This window comes from Lutjanus erythropterus, chromosome 14 (genome assembly GCF_056507025.1).
Source record: "Lutjanus erythropterus isolate fLutEry1 chromosome 14, fLutEry1.hap2, whole genome shotgun sequence".
Classification (NCBI taxonomy): domain Eukaryota; kingdom Metazoa; phylum Chordata; class Actinopteri; order Lutjaniformes; family Lutjanidae; genus Lutjanus; species Lutjanus erythropterus.
In genome coordinates, this window is record NC_139330.1 from 15,424,489 (window position 1) to 15,441,359 (window position 16,871).

At 40.7% G+C, this 16,871-nt stretch overlaps 2 protein-coding genes across 6 annotated transcripts in view; one reads left to right on the forward strand and one right to left on the reverse strand.

Moving 5' to 3' along the window:
• Positions 1 to 8,894, forward strand: part of LOC146315346 (ligand-dependent corepressor) — a 31,499-nt gene extending 22,605 nt beyond the window's left edge. Inside the window, exon 7 of the mRNA XM_084736708.1 lies at positions 1,943 to 8,894. Within this exon, the coding sequence (XP_084592834.1) occupies positions 1,943 to 6,947 (5,005 nt within the window). The 3' untranslated portion in view covers positions 6,948 to 8,894. The remainder of the gene's footprint in view (positions 1 to 1,942) is intronic.
• A 4,164-nt stretch (positions 8,895 to 13,058) lies between these two features.
• The window catches only part of slit1a (slit homolog 1a (Drosophila)), a 113,728-nt gene continuing 109,915 nt past the window's right edge, over positions 13,059 to 16,871 (reverse strand). For all 5 annotated transcript variants that reach the window (XM_084736674.1, XM_084736673.1, XM_084736671.1 and 2 more), the window contains 2 exons: positions 16,512 to 16,723; positions 13,059 to 16,425 (listed from right to left, as the gene is read on the reverse strand). In XM_084736674.1, the coding sequence (XP_084592800.1) occupies positions 16,187 to 16,425; positions 16,512 to 16,723 (451 nt within the window). In that variant the 3' untranslated portion in view covers positions 13,059 to 16,186. The remainder of the gene's footprint in view (positions 16,426 to 16,511; positions 16,724 to 16,871) is intronic.

The window sequence follows — 16,871 nt, forward strand, 5'->3', positions numbered from 1 at the left end:
AGTAAAAAAAAAAAAGAGTGAAACCCTCAGGGATGAAACACTTGCCACTCGCTATTCAGGTACTCCACTATACTCCTTAGACCTTGCAAGCAGGGATGTGACATTAATGAGCTTAGCAAAATAATTGGTCAGGTTCCAGATGCACAAATGTTATTTTTTTAATCTTGAAAAGTTATTTTTTGAATCTCTAAAAGTTACATTTGAGATATTTTGGCATGCTGTGTAAATCATTTTGTGTTTGGAGCCAAAAAAACCTTAGTACATCCTCTCACTCTTTTATTATTTTTATACTTTCTTACACTATGAATGTGCAGGTAAGATGTTGACCAATGGGTATTTAATTAACACATTTATTTCCAGTTCAGTGCCTCAAACAGCACATATTTATTGAAAAGAATAACAACTTATTAATGTAAGCTCCTAGAACAGCATGTCTGAAGATTTCAACAAAAAGTCCTAAGACTCTTTTCACTTTCTGTACATGTGTCACAAATTCATGTCTCCCACTTCAAAGGTTGTATTGTAGCCTTTGCAATTTAAAGCTGAAATCTGTAATGTTTTTGAATCACTGTTCTGTTCTTTTGTCCATTCATGTAATGGAGTATACTAACACTATTCAAGTGAATCTGTCTGTCTATTTTCTATGAAGTACCATATACTCTATTTAAAAAATGTATATAAAAAAAATCCACATTAAAATTACCTGCATGTTCCATGAAAATTAAATGAAAACACTGAGTCTCATGCAGCAAGTTTAACACTAAATTCTGTCATCTTTACTAAAGCTCAGAGGTGGCAACCTGTGAAAACCTACAGATTTCAGCTTTACTGTGTCAAAATAAAGCTGTTAATAACATGGCATTTGGTAATGCAGTATTATTTTGTTGTTTTGTAATTATCTGGTTTGAACAAATTAGCATCAGATTTTTTTTTTCATACTACATGTACATACAACTTACAGTTGCCAGCACCTCTTGTTCTTCAGTACACAAACTGCGTGAAGCTATTTCTCTTTTTCGTTACACAGCATAGCCTTGTGACATGTCACCTCAGGAATCCAGACATGGTTTAATTTGTCTGTTCATTTTCTTGTTGAAAGACCACAGTGTAGCTTGGGACAGACTTTCTTTTCTTTTTTTAACAAAGACAATTAACTTTTCAGAGCTATAAGATAAATATATTTTTGGCATAATGTGATGGTATAATGCTCCAAAGGTATTGGAGGCTGTTATAATAGACCTACCTCACTGACATAACTTTAGCCAAAAATACAGAAACATGGCCCCCCAGGTGACTAATTAATTTTGATTTTCATTGGCAGAAACAAAACTTCACAGATAATAGAATATCTAATTTTGCGTATGTTCAGTCGCACTTGATTTTCCTTTTGCTGGTAATTTTGTCTTAAGTTGTTGAGCACTTGTATCTTAATGTCACCCTTTGCACTAGTCATGAAATACATGGAAACTTGACAAAAATTATGTACTCTATATTTCTCCTTATGTATTTGCGCTTTCAAGTGATAAACATGTGTTTGACTTGTTTTAATCAAAGTGGGCCACCATTACTAATTGTGTTGTGCATGTGTGAAATTTTCTCAATGTATACTGTAACAAAAAGCACCACTGTGCAAAGAAGAAAATTGTAATAGCTGTAACAATGTTATTGGTCAAGTTCACTGGATGAAAGATTCACTTTTAAAATCACCTATTCTTCTAATAAATATGCAATGATAAACATTGTGATACATTTGTGAATTATTTCATACAAACATTGAGCTCCAATTTTGACAATTTTTTTAGGGGCTTGTAGAGATGAAGGGACACTTTTCTGCGTAAATGCAGCAATCACATACCAAGCATATACATTTAGTATCAGACAGTTTTGCTCCTTCTTGACGTGCAATTACATATATTTTGTTCTTTTTTTTCCCTCCCCTCAGTGAGTCTCCAGACTTGGGTGTTGCAAAGGCAAAAGACCTGCAGTCCACTTCCACACTGGAACAGTTCATGGCCAAACTCTGCCCCCACCATCAGAGACAGATTGTAGATGCCATTGGTTTTCTTCAGACAGAGGTCAAAGCACTCTCATCTTCCAATACACAGCAGGACTCTAACTCTACCTCTGGGATCCAGGAAATTGCTTGTTCCACTGCAAAATCCAGTGCAGTGACCCCTGAGAAGCCTGACCTACAGTTTCCCAGTGAATCTACACCCAAGTCAGAAGTCCAGGATATGTCCTGTTCTATCCCAAGCAGCTGTGCAATGAAAAAAGTTCCAGAGTTCCTGAAAACATGTGTTACTCCTGGCCCTGTGTTGGATCTTCGCAGCCACGGGTCAGGGAGTAAGCAGGCTTTGGTCACCCCCACCGCAAATCCAGTGGACGCAGACAACAACCGTCATGGTGATCATGCACCTCTCAAGATGAAAATCATGACCAGCAACGTTGCTGCTGGTAAGATGTTGTCGTGTGTGCTCAATTCCTCTCTCTCATCTCATTCTGACACAGACAGAGAGGGAAACTCAAATTCATCGAACAGAACAGAGACTCGTAGTGCAAGACTCAGCTCCCCTGTGAAAAGACATATGCAGGCTAGTCACACACATCAAGCTAGGCAGAGAGAGAGTCTTGGGCATGCCAAAGATTCACCAGCAAAACTGTTTTCAGTCCATGTGACCATTCCTCCAGACTCTCCACGGACGGCCAGGAAGACCATCAAAGCATCCTCTGATCATCGGATCAGAGACTCTGCTGGTAGGGGTCTGGTTGACCCTGATCTTGGCAACTGTGACATTGTTTTTATTGACAAACCAATTACAGAGTGTTTTAAGAAACGGCAGTGTGGAATGCTTCCACGCCGCAATGCAAGAAAAAGCACCAGAGGACACATGTATTCAGATGAAATCTGGGAATTAAAAACTGTCCGTACATTGGCTGGGAGGGGCAACTGTCCTAATCCAATGCCAGAGCTGATCACATTGGTCACCCCAAAACAAATACTTTCAAAGCCTGAAGGTGTACCACCTGTGGATATGCCTTTTGCTGGAGCATGCAGGGAGTCAATGAATCAACAAATGACCACGGAAGAGTCAGATGAGAGTGTGATGCCAGGAACAGGAGATACAGTGGAGGTAGCAGCCAGTGAAGTAGACATTATAGTTGAAACTAGTCAGACAGATCAATGTCAGAGCAAGGGACAGTCTGTTCCACCGTCTCCAGTAAGGTCACCAACAGAGAACATAGGAACTGATATGCACACAGATGTAGAACAGGATACACCTGTAGATTCAGGGATGACAACAGGAAGTCAAGAAAGTGTTGCTCAGGCTCCACTTGAAGCAGAAAAAGATGAGGAGCCTGAGCCTCAAGAGGACATACATGAAAGTACAGAGCAAATGGTGGCAGAAACAGTATTGGAGCCAGTAGTGGAACCAGTAGTGGAACCATTGGAGGAACCACTGGAGAAACCACTGGAGAATATTGCCACAGAGGTAGCTGAGCCCCAGTCTTTATCAGATGAACTGCTAAACAGTGATACTGTTCTCCAGCAGAATAGCACTCCATTGCCGATGAATCAAGTTGAGGGAGAGCCAGAGGAAAATAAAAGTGAGGAATTCCAAGATGAGCAACCTCAGGAACTTCAGGCAGAGACTCAGATACACTTTGACAATGTTGAAGTGACAGAAGAGTCAAACATCACAGGCTCAGCAGAGGAGGCGATGGTGAATGAGCCAGAAAAAGATAACGAGCTTCCAGTTAAAACATCTGAAGCAGTTGATAGTATTGTGCTTTTAGAGACTGAAAATGATAATGACAACTATGATGTGTCCTCAAAGACACTTGATGCACTCTTGAAAGAATTACCCCCTTGGCGTAGAAAAAGAGGCACTATAATATCGCTGCCAAAGCGTTTAAGACCAACAGAAACAGTTGTAGTTGGTTATGTTAATGGTAGACCCATTTCGGCCTCTGACAGAAGTCTGCGTCGTAGATCCAGTAACAGCACCACATCACCTGTTAGAAGCCCAGTGAAATCTAGTCAGAATGTTCCCAGCAAGACTCCTGATGATTCAGTTGTTGATTCAGATGTTGAAAGCAAAAATTTTAACACACCTCTGCCTGAAACACCTGTACCTGCAGAATCGATTGAGACTATTCCTCTTACTCAGCAGGCAAATGAACCATCTTCTGCCACACCATCAAGCCCAACATCTAAATCTCCCTCAAAGACCAAACAAATCCAGAAACGAAAGAGAGTTCAGAGAGATCAGGATAGTTCGGCTGTTCTCTCTGATCAGCCTGGTGATCATCCTCAGGGCACTGAGTCCAAACGGCAACTTAGATCAGCCGGCCAGAGGCCAGCTGGAACTCCAGTATCACCACCCATTTCAAATGCTGCCTCTTCCATTGCATCTCCAAAAGCTACTGCTACCAAGACTCCTCCATTTACAGAGCAGGTCCCCACCCTCCCCCCTCCGTCTCCAATTCCTGTAAGTTCTCCTTCAATCAGCTCATCTTCCCCTACAGCCGCTGAGCAGTCCCAACAGAACACAGTCCCAGAAACACCTGTGGAATTAAACACTGAAAAAACTCACCCAGTAGAGACAACCTCTGAAGATATAGAAAAAACAGAAGATGAAAGTAGATTGCAGGCTAAACAGAAACTAAGATCTGCGAAGGCTGTAGTAGACGACAGTAAGAATGAGAAACAGCAACTTAGCAGTGAGGTATTAGGTCTGTTAGAAAATCAAAGTCCTGTTAAGACTGAAATGCAAATGCAAATTATGCCATTAAGAAGTAAACGGGTTCTCCGAAAGGAGGCAGAAGCAAGTGATGTTGCTTTGCCACAAAAGCCAAATGTAGCATCTTTAGGAGACAGGCCTGCCAGCAGAGATGATAGCAGTTCTTCCATATCAGACAAACCCACAAGAATGCCATTAAGGAGCGAGAGCAGTAAGCTTGAAATGTCCCACCAATCTGTTCCTCAGTCACCACCAGTGGACAACAAGAAATTAGCTTTGAGAAGATTGGCTGCTCCCTCTACCAGTGCCCCTACTGTAGCTGGAAGACAAAGTGATGTAGCTTCCCCTATCAGAATAAAGCCAGAAAGAATAACCAAAGCTCAGGTGAAGCTCCCTCCTGTGTCTGCATCTGTGTTGCCCCACAGCTCGGCCGTCCCTGTTGTTACAACAAGACCTGAGCCTCCAAAACAAACTAACAAATTCTTTGAAGCTCTGACAGGAGAAGAAAACCAACATCTGATTACAAATCTGAATGTTAAGTATGAGAAAATGCAAAAAGGTTGGGTGCAAATGGATAAAGAAGGTCAGCCAGCACCAAAACACAAAAACAAAGCAGACAGACAGGCAGCCATATGGAAAAGTAAACGCAGGGCACGAAAAACAAAGTCTTTAGAGCACCAGAAATACTCACCAGTGCAAATGCTCTTCATGAAAGGTTTTAACCTCACCAGTATTTGTCGCTGGTTCCTTGAATCAACAGAAACAAAGTCTCTTGTCATTGTCAAGAAAGTGAACACACGTCTTCCGTCAGAAACTCAGCTGTGCTTCCACAGCTCGTCTAGTGCTTCAGGGACCTCTCAGGGGGTATTTCCAAGCCTACAGGCAGAACGCTTAAAGAAACATTTGAAAAAGTTTGCCATCGCCTCTCCTGTAAAGAGCAACCCCAAAAGTCAGAAACTGATTGCTAAAGCACTGGAGCAGGAGGCAAATACAGTCAAAGGTAAAGAGAGAAAAGACCTTCCAAGTACCACTCAGACTTTGACTAAGTCACACTCCTCTGAAGCTACTGTGCCGGTAGGTGAAACCCAGAAATCTGCTGGTAAATCAAAGAATCCAGCCAGTGCAAGGATCTTGAGGAAATACTCTAATATCCGAGAGAAGATGCAGGTTCAGCAAACCAATGTTAGACTGAAAAAGGCTTCAAAAACTTTAAGAACCAACAGTGTGAAAAGACTAGGCACCACAGGGGCTGCCGCCAAGTCAAAATTGAAACCATCTCTGAAAGCACAGAGGGCACCCCTACCTGTTGGTAAACAAACAAAACAGTCGGCAACAAAAATGGAAAAAAGAAAAACACTGTCTGCTAAAAAAACTACAAAGCCTCCTGTTCAATTGAGGGCAGTAAAGGCTCAGAGCAGTAGTAGAGCTTCAAGAGATGCAACTAAAAAAAAATTGCCAAAGAGAAGTTCTCAACGACTAGGGTCTCCTAAAATATCTGAATCCAAACTTGTTGACACATCTAAAAGCAAAGTTGACAAAAAACAAATTCAAGCAGAGAAAGCAGAGGTGGAAAAACCCACTGTGAATAAAGTGAATGCTACAAAAATCCAAACAAAGGAATCATCACAAGCGACAAAAACCCATACAAAGGAACCATTACAAGTTACAAAAACCCACGCAAAGGAATCATCACAAACTACAAAAACACAAGCAAAGGAATCCTCACATGCAACAAAAATCCAAACAAAGGAATCGCCGCAAACTGCAAAAACTCAAGCAAAGGAGTCACCACAAGTTACAAAAACCCAAGCAAAGGAATCATCACAAACTGCAGTCACTGAAATTAAAGGTACCGAGAATTCTGTTGAGGTCCCACAGCAGAGCATGGAAGTCAAGGTTCCGACCTCACCCGACCAGGTACTCACAAGATCCCAGAGAAAAATGGAGGCAGCAATCCCTGTGAATGCAAGCCCCAGTCCAGCTTCAAAGAGGGTGACAAAGTCCATGAAAACACAAATTGCATCTCCTAAACCTGTCAGGAAAGCTGAGGAACATGCGTTGACGAGAAGTGGGGCTTTAAAGTCCCCCGCAAAGAGAAGTCAGGCAGCCTCATTGCCACGCAGCGCAACAAAATCTGCAACCAAGAGAGCTCAGGAGCTTTTAGAGACGCCAGCCAAGCGCACCAGGACATCACTTGCGAAATAAAATTGACCTGCAGTGATAGAGATCACATTTATTTTGAGGACTTTGTGATCTTATCTGGAATATATTCAGAAGGACCTGAAGTATCTTATTTTCTACTCTCACCAAACTCTTCAGAGGATACCTTTTTCAATAGGCAAATAAATGAAGAAGGAACAGATTTTGAAAGTCATTTCTGCTTTTGTAAAGCTTCAGTGTGAAAATGCAAATGTGATGGATTATTTGCTGAGCGGTTGCTCTGTGTTCAGGGACGACACACCAGTCCTACATGATGTCTAGCAGATGTCGTTGCTGTTTGGCTTTATGTTTCAGCACTCTACGACACGGCTGGAGATAACAACAGCCTATCAAACCACATTTTAATAGTAAAAAACACTGCAGTTATCACATGAAATTCATTCACCATCATGTTTTTCTTTGCCGTTTTGTAAATAATTCGTTTTAGATGAAATCATGCACTGCATTCACTGTTCAGAGAGCTTGCTATGAAAAGGGAGATGAGCTTTGAATAATTTTTTTTTTTTAACGTACAGCAAGTAGGCAGCTTGTATCTCCAGCCTGTCTTCCAATTGCAACATTGTGAATATGTGACTGTTGTGACCAGGTGCCTTATTTATGAAGTGTAAAGTAATAGAATGTTTAAAATGTGAAAACTCCTGTCCTTTAGTTGTAACAGCTTTCAATTCATGGAGAGGCGGTCAACATTCATTTGCTTCGTGAAGTGTGTGCAAATAGTTTCCGTTCCACACAGTATGTGCCTCGTGCTTCAACTGTAAATTCTTATGTTGACCGAAGCATTCAGGTGTTCTGATTTACTCTTGCCCGAAAGATTTATTTTCATATGTGCATTTTCCCAGAGCATTAACAGAAAATTGTTCTTATTATAGTTGTATTAGATGTTAAAACAAATATGTGCATCAATTGTTAAAACAGACAGGTGTGCTCTGTGTGTGTCATGACAAAAGTTTGTATGTCTTATGTTGTTTTGGGTCTAGTTTTCATCGCGGTGTACCTCTGCAGTCACTATTGACCGTTGCATCCATTGTTCTCTGCTCATCGTAGTGACTTCACTTTGAGTATTTTACCTGCTTCTGCATGTATTAAGTCTTGTCAGTGTGAAGACAGTTTTGGCAACTCTTGCATTAGATCTGTTGCCTTCTTAGAACTGAAACCCAGAACTACATGTATGCCCTTAATCTTTAGATATACTAGCCCCATTTATGACTATGTAAGCGCATTCAGGCCTGTCAGAAATCTGTACTAAAAACCCGTCTGAGATGACGTTGGAAAATATTGTTGACAAAGTGATACACAAGCCAATATCCCAAACAACGGAGGCCTGAAAAGTTTGTACATTTGGTTAGTCAATATGAATGAAGTGTATGGCTTGTTAAGCATTAATGGCACATTACAGGGTGATGAATACCTTTCCTGATTATTCACAAGTTGGATATGGTGTTTTCTTGGGGTAGTCTAGTCATGCTTCTGAGTTGTGTATCCAAGTTTGTTGCAGTTTTATTATTTTATTTTTTATTGTCATTGACTGTCAGGCAGATGTTCTCATAATGTGAAGTTTTGTTACTTTCACAGTAGTAACTTACATTTAGTGTGTTGTGAAAGAAAAAATACCATTTTTAGCACAGTGTTATGTTTTTTTATGGTCATATTTCTCTTTAGAGGGTAAATCATCTGTAAGTGCAAAACATGTCTGTCATGTTTTTATTGTTATTTAAGAACTCCATGTAGGCTAATGAATTTAGCAAATTTAAAACAGCCCACCAAATATCTGACTTGAACATGTTTATTCTTTACAGTTGCTATTTAAAGATTTTGATTTTGTATATTAGAAAGAAATAACTGCTTTATTTGTGGTAATCCCAAGAATGATACATCTTTATGTTAAGAACTTTGTATTTTTGCTGGAGTTGATATAAAGATGTTTGAATTTTATTGTTTGGTTTCTTCACTCATTTGTACCTGCGCTTAACGTTATTTACCAACCAAAAAAAAAAAAAAACATTTTTGAGAAGGATCCAACAAGGTCTTGTTAGTACAAAGTTAGTACATTAAGTGGCAAGGTCAAAACCAAAGGGTTTAGCACACATGAAATGAACATGGTATATTTTGATGCATTCATAAGGTTGAATTGTTATGACGATGTCCACAGTGAAATGTTGCAACGGGTGATTATGTTGTTGGATCTGAAAGGGTCTTCATATCAGCACCACATCTGTAACAGAGTTGTGTTTAAAAAAAAACAAGAAACAAAATAAGGAGAGACAGTGCAGTGAACAGCACTCATAATTTCTTATTTGTCAAAAACAACTCCATGGCATCCCACCAAATTTCACCAAACCAAACAGGTTTCATTCTAAATCAGCCTTCTAGTTCTAATCTTGGAAGACTCTTTAATATTGTCTACGCTCCTTCAAATTGAGCGTCCAAACTGGTTATAAGATGATGGCAGAGATACACACCAGGGCTGCAGTCCATCTCCTTTTCTCTTTGTCATCACGATTGAGCCTTGCTCGTAGACAATCCGACAACTTTCTGGGCATAGAGCTAGGGGACACACAGGTTATCCCTTTACGCGGATGATATTATTTATATGTTTTGGACCCATCAGAGTCAGTTTCCTCCATTCTCAATACCCTTTCCCAGTTTAGAAAACTTTCAGGCTATAAAATTAATTTTGATAAAAGTGAAATGTTTCCACTCTAATCCCTGGATCATGTTTTCTTTTAAGAATTGTCAAGAAGGGTTTTAAATATTTTGTAGTAGAGATCACACCCACTGCCTTATCACTTTTCACTAATAACTTTTTCAATTGAAAAATGTAAAAAAGATATGGCTAGATGGATGAACCTTCCACTCTCCATAGTCGGATGAATTCATCTGATTAAAATGATTGTTACCAAAATTCCATTACCTTTTCCAACATATCCCCATCCTGACTAGAAAACTTTTTATTTTTAAATTACTGGATAGGAGCATGTGCCCTTCAAAGACCCTAAAAAGCTTGCTGGCCTGTCCCTTCCCAATTTTATCTACAATTATTGGGCATGTAATATAAAGGCATTGTTACACTGGATTGGTTGAAAATCACTTCATTGGACTATCATCCTTGTGAAAATCTGGACCAGTGAGGATGGTTGAGTGAATTCTTCTTTATAATTATAATCATTTGAACGACGCAGCTTTTCCATGTTTATGTACTCTTTGATTTCCAAAATTAGCTGCAAGCAAATGTATGGTATGTTTATTGGAAAATCAATAAAAAAATGTTAAAAAGAAAAACAACTCCATGGCAACTCTGAGGGGACACATTACCTCAAATGCAAAAAAACAAAATCATGTTACAATAATTGTGGATGCAATTGGCCCAAATTCACTCCCTGTCTCAACACCAAGTGAGTCAGACGTGTGTTTCCACACACACACACACACACGTCTCACACAGTGGAAATGCTTTCATTTTAATCCGTGCAGCTGTCTGCGTCAGCTCCATGTGTCTTGCGTACCAGCTGCATCTGACAGGAGAAAATGCGACCTAAAGTATTTATCTTCATGCACATTTGCTGCTGGATGCCTTGAAATGCACAGACAATATGAATTCTATATAGACAGAAGCTTCAGTGTGGTGAGATTGCTGTCATTACTCAAGCATGATGCTGAAGTGATGGTTTTGGTCTAAACAAAGGGTTAGTTTATGCCTGTTCTTAATGGCCACAGTAGGTGAAGCGAAAAGCTTGGTGACATACTTGCCTCCTGACATCCCATTGCAATACTGATCTTTACCAAGAGCTCTTTTTTGGCATGTCTTTGTAGTGTCTACACATTCAATCTTGGAGCCTGTCGTCTGATGATGACTTGGCCTCTGGGAGCTGTGGCCAATGTCTCTGGGCTTGTGGTGTAGCCAGCAGATATCCAGAAAACATATATCTGGAGTAAGACTTCCTCTTCCATGTGCTGGTTATTGTTTACAGTTCGATTAGCGACCTGAGATGTGAGAATTGAGTTGAAAGTTAATCTCTATAAACAGATATGTACATATGAATGCAGATAAATATAAAAAGAGCTGAATTGTCATCAGATAATAGCTAATTAGCCAAATAGCTAAAAACACATCTTTTGCTCTCCCCACATGGACTGTTGACCTGCACGCAACCCAGTGATGCTTAAAACCAGAACATTTCCAATATCAAAATCTTGCCCCTTGTCTGCTTTCAGATGGAGTTATTTGTTCATAGAGATTACCACACAGTGAATTATACAAATGGAGATAACAGTGTTCACTTTTGACCCCTTGTTATTGACCCCTTTGTATCCTGCCATGAGCTTTGCACTCATAAGAACTGGGCAGTTGAGGCACCCATACTCTTGGTGAACTGTGCTCTCGTGGCAAGACTGCCAGATTTGTGAAATGCCTCAGTGTGGGCAATGAAGGCATTTCACGTGATGGGAACCTGCCATGAATTACCATACGGCTCACGGGCGAGAGTCCTGAACACCCACTGTGCGACAGATTGGTAAACAGTTGGCTTCAGTCACCTCAGTTCCTGCAGAAACCAGAGGGTGAATGAACAACAACTTCTCACCAAAAGCTGGAGAGACAACACGGAAATAACCCCCTTTTCTTGTAACCACTTTCAAAACCCCATTCACTTTTCTAAGTTTATGAAGATGATGCACTGAACCTGTGCTCTCTAAATGGGTCCAACAGTTGAGGACATCGGAGCCACCATCTTGAACATCCGTGATGTTTCTGTTTCACAGACATCAGGTATCCAAAGCGGCAACATCAGCAGGCAGGGCCCTGTTGAGACAGATACATGCGTTATTTGTAGCTACTGAGCTGTTAAAATAAGAAGCAGCAGCTCTGAGGTGAGGAGTGTTTTCCAGTTAGGACAATGACTGTGCAATGACCCTTTGTCGCTTTCTCTCTCGATCCAAAGAAGGTGTCTCCCAACAGCATGATCCCATGGTGAGTACATTTATGTCACTCCTCTTTTGTTTTGTACAGCAGTGTTTGATTTAGTTAAGCAGGTGCTTTTAAAAGTGTTTATATACAGACTCAAACCTGTAAAACCTATACAGGTTAAAGCATTGACCTTTGATCTTTCAGTCACACTGGCAGAATTTAGCTCTGAGTTTTTATTCAGTTTTCAGGGGGTAAACCCACAAACTTGGGGATAATCCTGCTCCAGGGCAGGGGTAGCAAACCTTAGGCTAAAGTGAGGGTTAGCCCACTTTGGAATGTGCCAGGATTGTGCCAGTTTGAAATCTTCCTCAGCTTAGGCCTGCTGGGTGTGTCAATAAGCAACTGGTTGCTAACAAGTTAACCACAGTAAGGGCATCATATGTTGGTATTGTGTTTAAAGCTTGGTCTGCAGCACCAGTACTGAAGATAAATCTAATGGAACATTTTCCTGCTTGTCCTAGGCCTACTAAATGTCAAGTTTAACTACTAGTAGTTTTCTGACACGTCTGTCCCAGATGAGATGGGATGAGGGTCCTGGAGGGATGACGCGGTAGACGGCATGTTGGTTCCAGTGGAGACATCATCATCCTTGAAACACAAAGGTAAGCCCGTCGCTCTAGAGCACAGGCATGTGTGGGAGGGAACAGATAATTGCATGGAAGCAGGGGGGCTTGGTTGTCTCACATCATGTCCATTTACTAGCTGCTTTGGAGCTTTCCATCATATCACATTATGATGTAGTTTGCCCAGTTAACATGAGACCAAGGATTTTCAAATTCCTATTTATCTGAATGCTAATAAGAACTTTGTATCTGGGTTGGCCTAAAACTTTAGGCTTCTGTATTTTGTCCATCCGAATTGCTAATTTATATTTTTAAAATGTCACATTATAATAATACAAGTTATCACATTATGACATGAAAGGTTTTATGTTATATAAAGATTAACAGTACATTGTTATAATGAGAAAAGTTTATAATAAGTTTGTTTGTTGTAATGACGTGAAATATCTTTCTATCTAATATGAGAAACGTCTTGTAATATTAGTTCACTTTTCACGTGATACTGATCGTTTTTTCTTTTGCTGGCACAGCAGCAATGAGTAACTGAGTAAAAGGAAAAAAGACAACACATTGTTAAAAGCACACACATTTAAGTTTAATTAATGAAAAAGAGTGGAGGTTTGGTAAACATTTTGTCGGTGGCACTACATACATTCAGCATTATTGGGAGTTTTTCAGCTTAATCCCACCATCAATCCTGTAACAAAAAAGCAAAAAGACAGAACCCAACCAGGGATATTTCTTAAGTTTTTGCACCAGTTCAATACAACAGAGACATTGTGTTGTTTACAATAACATATTTATGTATGTATATAGTTCATAGGATGGAAAATGTGTTTCTGGTCATGTAACTGAATTACATCTCAATATAGCACAAGCACCACTAAGATGTCTACCAGGAAGTTGAATGCACCAGTCCAGGACAGATCAGTGCAGAGGAAGGAAAGGAGACATGAAAAGAAAGCCACATTCGACTAAAGATGCGCCTTTATGAGGCACATAGCCTAAGAATTACAGTGACTGTTCATCAGTATCCTTTATGAGATCTTCTTTTAATGTTATTGTACACCACTGGGATCACAACAACAGCATGGAAAACAAAGTCAACATGGGTAGCAATATGAGTAGGAGCTCTGTGTGCATTGTACCAAGCTGAGATCTGCGTCTGCAGCCTTTCACACTATAAAGAGACTTTTAACATTTAGATCAGCAAAATGGATAAACACAATCCCGATCTGCAGGGAGAACAATGCCTTAAGCCATCCTGATGGACTGTCACTTATTGAACAGTATGTGATTTCTATATCTTACATTGGAAACTAAATAACAGCTAAAAGTTACCACTTCATGAATAAGCATAGGTCATATTTATCTATACACATTTATACATTCAGGTATGACTGTTGTGTTCACTGTAATTGGCACCATTTCTTCTTTTTTTTTGTGTGGATAGCCAGTCAGAACTGACAAACATTGAAATGTCCAGACCTTTCTCGTTTATCATCTGTCAGTCGCAGGCATGCAATGCTTCACGCAGTTGCCTCTTCAAACAGATTTAGGATGATTACATGATCATTGTCCACAGAAGCAACTTCATCCTATTTCTTCTGGCTTGACAGCAGCTTATGATCAGTTGAGCTTGACTACTTTAATTTGTTGAACTAAAAACACCTTCTCTCTATGGCAAACGTCTCTCAAATCAAAATGATAGAAATACAACTCAGCACTTCAACAAAATGAACATGAAAACAATCCGAAGCCTTTACGTGTGGTATGGTAATTACAAGTTAATTTGAGGGGGACGTCTCTTAATCCCAGCTCTGAGTCCTCCCCAGCCCCCGCAGCAAACGAGGAATGTCTGAGCCGGAGAGGAGGAAAACACTGTCGTAACTCGCTATTAAGTGATGTTACAAATACCTTACAGATTTTTATGCTATTTTTATTCATTATTTTACCTTTTTTCATCTTTATGAAGTTTTTGAAAATATTTGAAAGTCAGCAACATTTATGCCTTTCACTTTCTACAGGAAAACGCCTTTAGATAAAATAAATAAAAACAAGCACAGACTCTCATGAATTAGATGTAATATTCACATGGAAGACAACATATACAATATTAAACATATTTCTAGACCAATACTGCCTCCTATACAACAAGGACAACCAGCTGCTGTATTTTTGGCCAATTAACGTAATTAATTACCTTGTTGGCGCAAGTGAGATCAACAAATAAAAACACCTAGGGAACCAACTGAATGCCTTCCCAAAGCTTCCAGAAACAGACTTACTCTTTAACATAGAAAAATACTATACCAAAATGAAATACAAATATATATATATTAGAATCTGTTAGGCATTTCTATATAAAGGGTTGTTGGGGAGGGTTGGGGGCGGCTAAAGGAGTTAGGTTACATCATAAGACAAAATATAACAAAATATAACAAAAATAAAAACAAATCAATATGAGAAATTAGACAGAACAAAACAAAACTCAGAAGATGATTCTGCAACCTTTTGTTTTGTAATAACATTTATAATGATATTAAGAAGCTCTACATATTTGTTGGCAAACTTGTCTCCACACATGCAACAGTTTGCACAAGTTTTAATACTGCAGGCATCAAGAGGAGCAGGGCTGAACAGCCTCCTGCTCAAAGGGGGCGGGATCATACAAATCATCCTAACCCTGAGGCAATGTATGCTGGGGGACTGATGACCACTGGGCACTGCCAGCGCCTGATTGGTTTGCTGTATGAACAGAATAGATAGTTGCACCACACGAGCCCTCGCACTTTTACAAGCTTTAAGACTGTGTGTAAATGTATGTACGCCATGCATGTGTGATCATGTACTTCAGAGAGGTGTCGTTTTTCAGTGCTGCTAGTCAGTGCAGTCTCTAGTTTTATGGAGTTTCTATGTTACGGTACCTCACAGCAGAAAACTGTGACACCAGACCCCACCTGGCCTCGAAGCCACGACATCCGCACCGGATTATGTGCCACTCTAACCCTACCTTCTTTTTGCTCACTTCTACATGTGCATGTGTGGATGGATGACTGTATCCTGGCAGAGAAATTTGCTACACCAACTTTAACTCAACCCAAACTGTATCCAGCCCAGCCCAGGTAACCCAGCCAAGCTCAACTCAAGATAGCTTTGCCAAGTCAAACGGTCCAGCTCTCTTCTTTTCCTTCCGGTTCTTTCTTTTTTGTCTTTCTCCGCCACTCTCAACCGGGCTGGACCCCTCTGTCCTCACTGCCTCCACGAAGTAAAGATGGTCGATGGTGGCTGGGCTGTCAGAGGCCTTGCAGATGGATGGGGGATTCACACTGGGTAATTTGGGTTGGAGGGATGCCTCACTCTGAATGCAACACCTTTGAAATCTCTGGACCCCTTGGAACAATGTTGCAGGTACAATGGTTTTGTTGCTGTTGTTGTCACTTCTACATTGTTGCTCATGATGTTGGTTTCTCTGTGTTACTGTAGGTCACACACCCTTGGAAGGGGAGGAAATGTCCTATTTTACAAACATTGTTGTCCATAATATATAGATAGAGGTTTTATATATACTCTTTATACTCTCTTTCTTTCTTTCTTTCCCTCCTTCACTTTCCTCCAGTCTTCTCTCTTTCTTCCTTTCTTCCTTTCTTTCTATCTTCTGCTCAGCGGCAGCGGCAGGAAAATGGGAGTGAATGGTGCTACATGCAGCCCACGCAGCCGCACTTGATGGTCTTTTCCACTTCCTCGCTGAAGGAGGTTCCATCGCTGCATTCAAAGGTGTATTTCCGGCGCTTCATTCGCTGGCTGGCACAGCAGGCCCCCGTGTCGCAGGCTCCGGTGCACTCCACCCAAGACACCATGCGTGTTGTCTGGCAGATGGCGTAGCCTCGCTGGACCTGGTAGAAGTCTCGCACAGGCTCCCCTCGACATTCCGACTCTGGAAAACAGGAACACAGACATCACTATTATTACTTAATCGACTTCTTTCTCCTCATTAGGACGACAGACTGACAGCAAACCAACCTGCATCACAGAGTTCCCCAGTGTAGCCACTTTCACAGTGACAGTAGGCGTCTCCTGTGTCTGAGATCTGGCAGCGGCCGTGTTTGCAGGACAGGCGTCGGCAGGGGTTGAACAGCTCACCCTGTTGGTTACACAGGGCGCCGCGGTAACCCTCCGCACACTCACAGCGGTACGACTGACTGTCCAGTGGGATGCACACTCCATGAACACACCTAGTGAGAGACAAACACCTGGATCAGATTTCCTGCTCAGTAAATAAACAAAGTGAAGGGAAAGATTTTTTTGAAGTGGCATTGTATGAGCTATTAATCCATAGTCAGAGTATTAACTACAGTAGATGGGGGTCAGCATGCTCCCAGT